The sequence below is a fragment of the Lithobates pipiens genome, unplaced genomic scaffold (genome assembly GCF_037356315.1).
Source record: "Lithobates pipiens isolate NorthernLeopardFrog02 unplaced genomic scaffold, aLitPip1_a1.2 Scaffold_8, whole genome shotgun sequence".
NCBI lineage: Eukaryota > Metazoa > Chordata > Amphibia > Anura > Ranidae > Lithobates > Lithobates pipiens.
This window is the reverse complement of record NW_027507903.1, coordinates 658,638,725-658,651,975: the sequence shown is the minus strand read 5'-3', so window position 1 is coordinate 658,651,975 and position 13,251 is coordinate 658,638,725. Positions and strand designations below refer to the sequence as shown.

Below are 13,251 nucleotides of genomic sequence, written 5' to 3'. Positions count from 1 at the left end.
GGAAAATGGCGGACCAGGATTAGGAGAAATGTCATCTGAGACTAGGAGAAGGAGGAGGGTGAGGAAGGCCAGATGGGGGTGGGATGTACATGAGCGCACGTGTCTAGTGGCCCTGGTGTTTATGCCAGCATGTGGGTGCAGCAAATGCAGGAGATGATGTCAGTGGATAGAGTGGGAATCTGACTTGATATAAAATAAATGTCAAATGCTAGTTTGCTTGCCGTCTTGTAGAGTAGAGCAGAGTTCTTGTTGTATCTTCATCCAGCTTTAGTTTTCCTGCTTTCGTTAAACTGTGGCAGTGAAACTTCACACCACTCGTGACGGAGCCACTCAGGAAAGAGCCACGTGTTCTGCACCACCCCATAGGCTGCTTAAAATGTATAGGGAGACTGAGCAGGCATGCATTTCTCAGTTGGTCATCATAGGGTCATGTAGCTGGATATATATTGGACTGAATTGATGAAGAAATTTGATTTTTTAAATGTTTTTATTGTATGTTTTATGACAAAAAATTAAGAAACATATATTTTTTTCTAAAAGTGTTTATTTTTTTTTATAGCGCAAAAAAATACAATGGTGATCAGATACCACCAGAAGAAAGTCCTATTTGTGGAAGAAAATTATATAAATTGAATTTGTGTACAATGTTGCATGACTGTGCAATTGTGATTTAAAATAATACAGTGTTGTATCGCAAAAAATGGCCTGGTCATGAAGGGGGGTAAATCTTCTGGAGGTCAGGTGATAATATAACCAATTTCCTTTTCATCATGATGTAGTCATCTCCACTTTTCATGTCATTGCACTTAGTGCTCCGCATGTCTTCTCCACATCCGTCTTTCCCTCTTTCTCTCTTCTAATGTTGGGAGGTATAATTCTCATTACTACTGCAAAACGAATCTCCTCCCTTCTGTACTCTGATCTCCGTGTCCTATAATATTCATCCAGCCTCACCCTGTGTAGGAGGACGTCACCCCTCCCCCATCCACATTCCTCTCCGGTGTCAGAGACTTTCAGTTTAGTTTCTCTTCTGCTGTCAGCGATGGCGTCTGGTGATCTGAGAGCTGAGTTGGAATGTTCCATCTGTCTGAACATTTATACGGATCCTGTAACCCTGAGATGTGGTCACAACTTCTGCCGGGTCTGTATTGATGGTGTGCTGGATACACAGGGGGGGTCTGGAGGATATTCCTGTCCTGAATGCAGAGAGAAGTTTCCGGATCGGCCTGCACTGCACAGGAACATAACACTACGTAACATAGCAGAGACTTTCCTGTCTGCTCATCAACATCAAGAGGAGTCCGGGGTCTTCTGTACTTACTGTGTGGACTCTTCTGTACCTGCTGTTAGATCCTGTCTGCTCTGTGAGGTTTCTCTGTGTGATAAACACCTGAGAGTCCACAAAAAGTCCCCAGAACACGTCTTATGTGACCCCACCTTGTCCATGGAGAGCAGGAAATGCTCCGTCCATAAGAAGATCCTGGAGTATTACTGCACTGAGGATGAGACCTGTGTCTGTAAGTTTTGTGTGATTGGAGGACATAAAGGACATGAGATGGAGTCACTGGATGAGGCTTCTGAGAAGAAGAAGGAGACACTGAGGAATGTTCTGCAGAAACTTCTGATAAAGAGAGAGGAGACGGAGGAAAGAGTCCAGAGTCTGCAGGAACACCAGAGGAAAGTAGAAGAAGAAGCCGCTGGTGACACCGAGAGAGTCACTGCCCTGTTTAGAGATCTCAGGTAGACATGTGTACTGACAAAAGATTCATTTGTTTTCTGTTTATTCATTTTTTTTTGCTTTTTTTCGATATTCGGAAATTGAAAATTCGAATTTTGAATTTCGAATTCCCGAATTTTCCGAATTTTGAATTTCCGAATTTTAGGAATTTAAAAATGTGAAAATCCAAAACTTGGAAAATATGAAAAAAGCAAGAAAATATGTAAAATTTGAAATAATAACTAACTATTAAATTATAGGTATTGGAATTTACTTTCAAATTTGGCTGTTAGTGAAAGTAATGAATACAAATGTATCTGAAGTTATGAATTATCTGAAATAACGAATGCCGAATCTAAACAAATGGAATGGAACATATTAATAATTAATAATAAAAAGGTTTTGTTATTATTATTATTGTTATTTATTATTATTGCATTGTTACTTCCCTTTCGTTTAGATTAGTTATTTGAGATAATTCGTAACTTTGGATAAATTTATACTCGTTACATTCACTAACAGCCAAATTTAAAAGAAAATTCCAATACTTATAATTTAATATTTATTATTTCTGATTTTCAGGTTTTCAGATCTTCATTCGTTTGAATCTTCAGATTTTCATTCTTACTTTTGGATTTTCAAATTTACAAATTTTAGAATTTTAATATTTATGAAATTTCAAATTTTCGAGTTTCCTCATTTCAAATTTTTCGAATTTCAGAATTTCCAAAATTTCGAATTTCCAAAATTTCAAATTTTAAAAATTTCAAATTAGAATTTTTGAATTTTAGAAATATCGAATTTCTTACATCTTGAATTTCGGAAATTTGGAAATTTGAAATTTAAAAATTTCAAATTAGAATTTTAGAATTTTAGAAATATCGAATTTCTTACATTTTGAATTTCGGAAATTTGGAAATTTGAAATTTAAAAATTTGAAACTCACAAATTCAAAATTTGAAACTCGGAAATTCTAAATTAGAAAATTCAAAATTCGCAAATTTTAAATTTGGAAATTATGAATTTGAAAACTCAGAAATTGGAAACTTGGAAATTTGAAATTTGGAAATTCAAAATAAGAAACTCTAAGAAAAAGAATAAGAAAAATTAGAAAATTTTGGAATTAACAGATTTGTCAAAATTTGTTAAAAAATAAATTTGGAACTAAACAAATTGCACATGTCTAATCTCAGGAGACGTCTGGAAGACCTGGAGAAGAGAGTCCTGAGGGACATCTCCGGGAGGGCAGAGCGGATCTCCATCTCCATCCGGGATCTGGAAATAAAGAAGGAGGAGCTGTCCAGGAAGTTGCGTCACATTGAGGAGCTGTGTAACGTGACGGATCCACTGACTGTCTTACAGGAATCAGACACAGGTGACTTGTGTGATACTGAGGATGGAGATAATGAGGACAGAGAGAGACATGAGGAGCTCCTCCATGATGGAGGGGGTCTGGATGTGGCGGGGGTCTTACACACAGGTTTATCTGATATAATAACAGAGGTAAATGTATTCTATATACAGGGAGCTCCAGACATATTACTGGATAGAAACACAGCTGATAATTATCTACAGATATCAGATGACAGGAAAACTGTATCCTGGTCACATAGAAACCAGAAACACCCAGAAACACCAGAGAGATTCCATGATTATTCTTCTCAGGTGTTGAGCAGTCGGAGTTTCTCCTCAGGGAGACATTACTGGGAAGTGGATGTCGGGGGGTCAGATACATGGACAGTCGGGATGTGTTACCCCAGTATAGAGAGGAGAGGGGGGGAGTCAGAGATTGGAAGGAATAAGAAGTCCTGGGCATTGTACAGGGATTACGATGATGAGTATTTGGTGATACATGACAGTAAAGAGATCCTCTTACCCACCAATCTCTCCAGTAACAGAGTCAGGATATATCTGGATTATGAGGCCGGACGGATCTCCTTTTATGATCTGTGTGACCCGATCCGACACCTCCACACCTTCACCACCACCTTCACTGAGCCCCTCCATGCTGGGTTAGTTGTAGGGGGAGGTTGTATAAAGATATGTGGGGGGAGGCGGGAGATGTGAGAACTCCGCCCACAGTCTGGTGATGTCAGATGAAGGAGGGGAATTAATTTAATATTCATCCAATAGTATATAGCAGTGGGCGGGGCTTCCTGCAAGTTTTTCTACTACAAATGTGAGATTTCTTACTGATCGCTGTGATTGGGTAGAATATCTGTCCAATTATTGGAGTAACAATAACATGTTCCTATTGGTCAGTGAGAAATCTATATCTATCTATCTATCTATCTATCTATCTATCTATCTATCTATCTATCTATCTATCTATCTATCTATCTCTCCCATAACAATCTGACATAATACTTTCTGTGTTTTGTCACAGTATTTGACATCAGCCATCTCCTCCCCCTGCCCCTCCCCCTCCTGCCCCTCCCCCTCCTCCACATGTGGTCCCTCTGTACGGGGGGGCAGTCATGATCAGACATAGGGGGGTGGGGTCACTGTGATGAGATAGGATGTGGTCACCTCTCCTCTCTGCCCCTCCCCCTCCATACAATCTATACTACAAAGAGATGGAAATAAATGGAACAATCTCCATTACAGAGATTTCCCCTCACTTCCTGTCCCGGTGACAACATTTATCTAGACAGGAAATGAGGAGAACTCTCCAACATGAACACAGACTGAAATAAGAATGATATGTTTAGTATGATAAGGAAGGGGAAGGATTAGAGCCCCTGTCAGATGTTTATATGTCTGTGTCCCTGTACAGATTTCTCTCCCTCCTTGTATTGGTGTCACCAGGACAGGAAGTGAGAGGAAATCTCTCTAAGGCTGGGATCACATTGCTGTGCAGATCACATGTCTTGTCTGTGTGATGTGAATTCAGCCGTACAAACTGTGTGACTGAAATCACATTCACACCAGAATGGTGCCGGACCCTTTTTTTGGTCCTCACTGGAATCGGATCACATTGGGTGTCACATCTATACAATCCGATTCCTGCACCATTTCAGCGTTTGCACTGCGATCTGCGAAGTGATCTGGGGGTGTCATTAACTTTCCATTGACCCCCCCCCGCAGCGGTTCTCAGATGTCAGTGTGACCGTCCGGTGATTGAGGTGTGATGAGGGAACCCGCACAGGAATCACACTGGTTCCCGCATCCCACAAGTCTCATCCCAGCCTAAGGCTCCATTCACACCTATGCAGGGGGCTTTTCAGCCTTTCTGATGTGCTTTCCGCAGGATTTTATACCGTGATTTGCGTTTTGTGTTTTTTATACATTTTTTTGGGGGGGGGGGATTTGTTGCTGGGCAGATTTAACCACTTGGTGCCCACACTATACCCAGAAGACAGCTACAGTGCTGTCCTAAAATGCAGGGAGGGCGTCCATGTACATCCTCCCATTCTCACATTGCCCACCCCCCTTGGGATTCAGCTGATCACAACTCGGGTAAAGGGCCAATCACAGCGAGCCCTTTACCATGTGATCAGATGTCAGCCAATGACAGCTGATCATGGAAGGAAACAGGAGTCGGTCAACAGCTTTTTTTCTCTTGCGCTGTCAGTGTTCAGAAAAGAAGAAAGCTGATACCCATATTACTTAGGGACCCTTTATGTGTCACGCTACTTTAGGGTTCCAAGTTCTACCCCCTTTTATAACCCCCCATCAATCCATGTCAGAGCCCTGAGTCCTCACCCATGTAAGATACATGGTGGGTTATGTCGGAGCTTACACAGGATTGATGATGTCACCCCTCCATCATGTGACAGTATGTAAGTCGTGTGATTGGCTGCTCAGGCCTGAACACTGCATGCTGGGAGAAGGTCACATGATCCCTCAATACCCGGGAAACTGGGGACTTAGTGAGGACTTTGATGGAGGAACAATAAAGGAAAGTATAAGTGGGTGTGTACGGCTCTTGGGTCACCTACAGAAGGGGGCGAGGCATTCATTCTAATGGCTCCTCCCAGTATGTGAGCACTGTGTATAGTGAGATGGGACGGTGAAGAATTGTATAGAGTGCCGGAACTGAGAGAGCACAGAGTGTAATATGACTTATTGTCTGTGTCCGAGCTGTGATGTCATAGTAGGGAAATGGCTACCGAGGGACCCAATGTGGAAAGTACAGATAGAGGTGTACTGGCCCTTTAAGAACAAATCTATCTATCTATCTATCTATCTATCTATCTATCTATCTATCTATCTATAGGATTATAATGTGTAGACGGTCTCATTCCTTATTATTAATACATTTACAATGAGTTTATTCTATTGATTATTTTTTTGTGTGAAGAAATAGAAATGAATAATAGATCTACAAATAGAAAGAGATGAAAATCGATGGGAAAATCTCAGAGGAAATATATGAAGAAATGATCCCGAGATTTACTAATGAAAGAAATAATGGGATTTATCACTAATATAATGATATCACTATAATAATGTATGATTACTAGAACTGGAATGTGTCCCCAATATAATGTGTCCCCATAGAATGGATCACCAATAGAATTCTATGGGATCTCTTTTATAATGGATCCTAATATAATGTATCATGTGATGGTGTATTATAATCACTAGATGTGTCCTGGTGATGGGGGAGAATTAGGAAATTAAATGTTAATGTGAAATAAAGATTCTTTATGAAATCATTATTATTATTATTATTATTATTATTATACGGGGTTTATACAATTTACAGTTTACGCAGCGCTTAACAACATGAAGGCAGACATTACAATTAGAGTGTAATAGAGGAGGAATCAGAGAGCCCTGCTCCTTATAGCTTACAATCTAGATGGGAGGGACAAGAAATACAAAAGGTAATAACTGTGGGGGATGGGCTGATGGAGAAAATAAATGTACAGTTGTTAGGCGGGGGAAGGATAGGCCTCTCTGAAGAGATGAGTACTCAGGGATCTTCTGAAAGTGGACAGAGTAGGGGATAGTCGGTGTGACAAAACCGATCCCACACTCCGATTGAGTGCTTCCGTCAGTATACCGCTTCCTAAGTCTGAATATAGATATCAGATGTTCCAACCGCTCACAAGTAGTGATGGACGAACTTCCGACGGGACGTTTCGCGAACGCGGACCGCAAACGAGGCCGACCGTTCGCGAAACCGAACGTTCGCCGCGGGCCCCATTGACTTCAATGGGAGGCGAACGTTTCAAACCTTTAGGTCGAATTTGCAGCCACAGGATAATTATTAGCTGGGCAAACATAGTCCCACCACATGGCCAATGACATAACACATGTATGAGGTGAATTTGGGATCGATAACTACAAGCATTCTTTTTTTATATGGGAAATTGTTCTGACAATTCAGGACTGTGGAGCGCATGAAGGCAATGGAGGAGAGGGAAGGTCAGGGACCAGGGTAGGCAAAGAAGAGGGTGCAGGAGATGATCACCAGCAGCGTGACATACAGCAATGACACCTGCACCGTGATAGAGGCATCTGACAACAGCACCGTGATAGAGGACACTGACATCAGCAGCGTGACATAAAGCATTAACACCAGCACCGTGACATACAGCATTGACAGCAACACCGTGATAGAGAGCACTGACATCAGAAGCGTGACATTAAGCACTGACATCAGCAGCGTGACATAAAGCATTAACACCAGCAACGTGACATACAGCATTGACAGCAACACCGTGATAGAGAGCACTGACATCAGAAGCGTGACATTAAGCACTGACATCAGCAGCGTGACATAAAGCATTAACACCAGCAACGTGACATACAGCATTGACAGCAACACCGTGATAGAGAGTACTGACATCAGAAGCGTGACATTAAGCACTGACATCAGCACCGTGATATACAGCACTGACAGCAGCTCCGTGATAGAGAGCACTGACATCAGCAGCGTGACATACAGCACTGACATCAGCAGCGTGACATACAGCACTGACATCAGCACCGTGATATACAGCACTGACAGCAGCACCGTGATAGAGAGCACTGACATCAGAAGCGTGACATACAGCACTGACATCAGCAGCGTGACATACAGCACTGACATCAGCACCGTGATATACAGCACTGACAGCAGCACCGTGATAGAGAGCACTGACATCAGAAGCGTGACATACAGCACTGACATCAGCACAGTGATATACAGCACTGACAGCAGCACCGTGATAGAGAGTACTGACATCAGCAGCGTGACATAAAGCATTAACACCAGCACCGTGACATAGAGCATTGACAGCAACACCGTGATAGAGAGTACTGACATCAGAAGTGTGACATTAAGCACTGACATCAGCACAGTGATATACAGCACTGACAGCAGCACCGTGATAGAGAGTACTGACATCAGAAGCGTGACATTAAGCACTGACATCAGCACTGTGATATACAGCACTGACAGCAGCACCATGACATTAAGCACTCACACCAGCACCGTGATATACAGCACTGACAGCAGCACCGTAAGCAGCCCCAGGAGTAAGTCAGCACAGCACAGGGATGGTGTGATCCCCTCATAATAAGCAGGCCCTGGAGAAACTCAGCACAGCACAGGGATGGTGTGATCCCCTCATAATAAGAACCCCCAGGAGGAAGTCAGCACAGCACAGGGATGGTGTGATCCCCTCATAATAAGCAGGCCCAGGAGAAACTCAGCACAGCACAGGGATGGTGTGATCCCCTCATAATAAGAACCCCCAGGAGGAAGTCAGCACAGCACAGGGATGGTGTGATCCCCTCATAGTAAGCAGGCCCAGGAGAAACTCAGCACAGCACAGGGATGGTGTGATCCCCTCATAATAAGAACCCCCAGGAGGAAGTCAGCACAGCACAAGGGGTGCACATAGCAGAGAGTGAAGAAGAGGGTGCAGATCGAGAGGATGAGGAGGGTGCAGAAGAGTAAGGCTGAGTGAGCCACTCAACCAAGTCTGGTGCGTCCTTTAAAGTAATTGAACGCACCTTCTGCAACTTCCCACTTTGGCTCAAGCCTGTTGCTCCTGCCCTACCCCTACCACCCCTGCGGAAGGGCCTGCCTCTTCCTCTGCCTGTCATTTTTTAAATGACCCTGTGACAAAACTCTTAGTCCCTATACCGATGAAGGCCTGCTGCAGTATAGGGCAGCGGTCAGCAGTGGTGCACCTCAACCCTATCTATTGTGGACCGATACCGGTCCTTACAGAACAGCAGACTGTGCCTCACTCAACCCTATGTACTGTAGCACCCTTCACCAAGTTACCAGTCCTTATAAGGACCTTTGTGGACCAAGTAGGTTGTGTGTGACTGATTAGCAGACTGTACGTCAGTCCCTATACCGCTGAAGGACTGCTGCAGTATAGGGCAGCGGTCAGCAGTGGTGTACCTCAACCCTATGTATTGTGGACCGATAACAGTCCTTATAGAATAGCAGACTGTACCTCACTCAACCCTATGTACTGTAGCACCCTAGACCAAGTTACCAGTCCTTATAAGAACTTTTGTGGACCAAGCAGGTTGTGTGTTAGTGATTAGCAGACTGTACGTCAGTCCCTATACCAATGAAGGACTGCTGCAGTATAGGGCAGCAGTCAGCAGTGGTGCACCTCAACCCTATGTATTGTGGACCGATAACAGTCCTTATAGAATAGCAGACTGTACCTCACTCAACCCTATGTACTGTAGCACCCTAGACCAAGTTACCAGTCCTTATAAGAACTTTTGTGGACCAAGCAGGTTGTATGTTAGTGATTAGCAGACTGTACGTCAGTCCCTATACCAATGAAGGACTGCTGCAGTATAGGGCAGCGGTCAGCAGTGGTGCACCTCAACCCTATCTATTGTGGACCGATAGCGGTCCTTACAGAACAGCAGACTGTACCGCACTCAACCCTATGTACTGTAGCACCCTAGACCAAGTTACCAGTCCTTATAGGAACTTTTGTGGACCAAGCAGGTTGTGTGTTAGTGATTAGCAGACTGTACTTCAGTCCCTATACCAATGAAGGACTGCTGCAGTATAGGGCAGCGGTCAGCAGTGGTGCACCTCAACCCTATCTATTGTGGACCGATAGCGGTCCTTACAGAACAGCAGACTGTACCGCACTCAACCCTATGTACTGTAGCACCCTAGACCAAGTTACCAGTCCTTATAAGAACTTTTGTGGACCAAGCAGGTTGTGTGTTAGTGATTAGCAGACTGTACGTCAGTCCCTATACCAATGAAGGACTGCTGCAGTATAGGGCAGCGGTCAGCAGTGGTGCACCTAAACCCTATCTATTGTGGACCGATAGCGGTCCTTACAGAACAGCAGACTGCACCTCACTCAACCCTATGTACTGTAGCACCCTACACAGACCAAGTTACCAGTCCTGATAAAGAGCTTTGTGGAACAAGTGAGTTGTGAATGATTAGCAGACCGCAGCAGAAGGGCAGCAGCCAAGTATAATATTCTTTCTATATTTGGAAGAAAGAATATTATATGTATACAAGCCTATTACCATACCACTGATACCAGTCCTGAAAATAACCTTTGTGGAACTAATAGTAACAGCAAGTCTTTAAACTGACCCTCACTGCCTGACACACTGCTTCCTTCCTGTCCCTATACAAAGTGGCAAAAAAGAGGAGACTGGAACGATTAGTGGTTACTGGAATAGCTCTTTTGTGGACCTGATAGTAACAGCTAATGATGATGATGATGATGATGACTAATCTGACTCTCCCTGTAGCACACACCATCCTGTCCCTTTCTCTAAACTGACAAAAGACACTCAGGCTGCTGCAAGAATCAGTAGCACAGCAAACCTATATACACCTAACACCGATACCAGTCCTGAAAAGAACTTTTGTGTACCAAATAGCTAGCGATTTATCTCTCCCTACTCCACACAGCAACCTTTCCCTATAGTGACAGAAGAAAGAATGTAAAATGGCCACCGGATCGGGTGTATTTATAGGTTTGGGGGAATGTCCAAGTGTCCATGTGCTGTCATGTCTCAATTGGCTGTCCTGTACCCCATGATGGATGTGTCATCATAGGTCAAAGTTCTTTTACACATTAAACACGTAAGTCCGCCGGGGCGAACGACGGCAATAGGCGAGCGAACGAGCGGACCACGAACTACCGAAATTCGCCGTGAAACGACCGCCGGGCGAACCGTTCGGCCATCACTACTCACAAGCACAAAACAAGGCGACACTTGCTTAGCTGCTCAACATGGACTGATTTATTAGAACCAAAATGCCAAGTATTTATAATACAGTAGAAGACTAAAACCTAACCTAATTAGCATGAGCTAATTATCTAATCTCACAGTCAGACAGATTGGACTAGCGAGTTCCAGAGGATGGGAGAGGCTCGGGAGAAGTCCTGGAGGTGAGCATGGGGTGAGGTGATTTATTTTGAATTTGATTTACTGGGTGAGTGGAAGCCAGTGAGGGATTGGCAGAGAGGGATGGCAGACACTGTGCAGCTGGTAAGGTGGATGAGCCTGGCAGCAGCATTATTTTTTTAGGTTCACCGCCAGGTTTTTATAGCGTTAGGTACCCCCATATACTACCCAATAATGGTTTTAACCCCCTGATTGCCCCTAGTTAACCCTTTCACCAGCGATCACAGTATAAGTGTCACTGGTGACGCTGGTTAGCCAGTTAGTTATTTAGGTTCCCCGTCAGGTTTTTATATAGCGCCAGGGACTCCCATATACTACCTAATAAAAATTTGAACCCCCTGATTGCCCCTAGTTAACCCTTTCACCACTGATCACCGTATAAGTGTTACGGGTGACTCTGGTTAGTTTGCTTTTTATAGCATCGGGGCACCCACCATTTATTACCCAATAAAGGTTTAACCCCCTGATCACCCGGCGGGTGATATCAATTAGGTTTTAGGGTCAGGGTCTGCGTCGCCCCAGGCAGCACTAGGTTAGTGCCAGTACCGCTAACACCCACACGCAAAGCATAAACCTCCCGTAGTGGTATAGAATCTGAACAGATAAATATCTGATCTGATCAGATCTATACTAGCGTCCCCAGCAGTTCAGGGTTCCAAAAAAACGCATTGTTAGCGGGATCAGCCCAGATACCTGCTAGCACCTGCGTTTTGCCCCTCTGCCCAGCCCACCCAAGTGCAGTATCGATCGATCACTGTCACTTACAAAACACTAAACACATAACTGCAGCGATCGCAGAGTCAGGCCTGATCCCTGCGATCGCTAACAGTTTTTTTGGTAGCATTTTATATTTAAATCCGGAAGGCAGTGCTTGGTTTTCGGGGTCCAGTACGTGGCTAGGCTCCCAAAAAGTCCCCCACATGTGGTATCCCCGTACTCAGGAGAAGTAGCTGAATATATTTTGGGGTGCAATTCCACATATAACCATGGCATGTGTGATCAATATATCATTTAGTGACAACTTTTTGTAAAAAAAAAAATTTTTTTTATTTTTTGTCATTATTCAATCCCTTGGGACAAAAAAAAAAATATTCAATGGTCTCAACATGGCCCTCAGCAAATAGCTTGGGGTGTCTACTTTCCAAAACGGGGTCATTTGGGGGGGTTTTGTGCCATCTTGGCATTTTATGGCCTTCAAAACTGTGATAGGTAGTGATAGGTAGTGAGGAGTAAAATAAAAAAATGTATGCCCTTAGAAATCCTGAAGGCGGTGCTTGGATTTCGGGGTCCCGTACGCGGCTAGACTCCCAAAAAGTTTTTTTGGGGTGTCATTTCACATATGCCCATAGCATGTGTGAGCAATATATCATTTAGTGACAACTTTGTGCAAAAAAAAAAAAGTTTGTAATATTCCCGCAACTTGTGTCAAAATATAAAATATTCTATGGACTCGACATGCCTCTCAGTAAATAGCTTGGGGTGTCTACTTTCCAAAATGGGGTCATTTTGGGGGGTTTTGTGCTATTTTGGCATTTTATGGCCTTCGAAACTGTGATAGGTAGTGAGGAGGGAAACAAAAATTTGCACCCTTAGAAATCCTGAAGGTGGTGATTGGTTTTCGGGGTGCCGTGCGCGACTAGACTCCCAAAAAGTCCCACACATGTGGTATCCCCGTACTCGGGAGAAGTAGCGGAATATATTTTGGGGTGCAATTCCACATATAACCATGGCATGTGTGAGCAATATATCATTTAGTGACAACTTTTTGTAATTTTTTTTTTTTTTTTGTCATTATTCAATCCCTTAGGACAAAAAAAATAAATATTCAATGGGCTCAACATACCCATCAGCAATTTCCTTGGGGTGTCTACTTTCCAAAATGGGGTCATTTGGGGGGGGTTGTACTGCCCTGCCATTTTAGCACCTCAAGAAATGAGATAGGCAGTCATAAATTAAAAGCTGTGTAAATTCCAGAAAATGTACTCTAGTTTGTAGATGCTATAAGTTTTGCGCAAACCAAAAAATATACGCTTATTGACATTTTTTATACTAAAGACATGTGGCTGAATAAATTTTGCCCTCAATGTATGACTAAAATTTAGTTTATTCGATTTTTCTTATAACAAAAAGAAAATATCTTTTTTTTTCAAAATTTACGCTCTTTTTCCATTTAT

General features: G+C 43.2%; 1 protein-coding gene across 1 annotated transcript; it reads left to right on the top strand.

Annotated features, from left to right (window-relative positions):
* Window positions 1-749: 749 nt before the first annotated feature.
* On the top strand, window positions 750-4,144 carry LOC143961788 (E3 ubiquitin/ISG15 ligase TRIM25-like). Its single transcript, XM_077471123.1, has 2 exons — window positions 750-1,740; window positions 2,911-4,144. The coding sequence occupies exons 1-2, from the start codon at window positions 1,043-1,045 to the stop codon at window positions 3,782-3,784; spliced, it is 1,572 nt and encodes a 523-aa protein (XP_077327249.1). The 5' UTR covers window positions 750-1,042; the 3' UTR covers window positions 3,785-4,144.
* Window positions 4,145-13,251: the final 9,107 nt, after the last annotated feature.

Coding starts and splice junctions, on each gene's coding strand:
- LOC143961788 (XM_077471123.1), top strand. CDS start 1,043: ATGGCGTCTGGTGATCTGAGAGCTGAGTTGGAATGTTCCATCTGTCTG. Junction 1,741..2,910: donor GCCCTGTTTAGAGATCTCAG/GTAGACATGTGT, acceptor GTCTAATCTCAG/GAGACGTCTGGAAGACCTGG.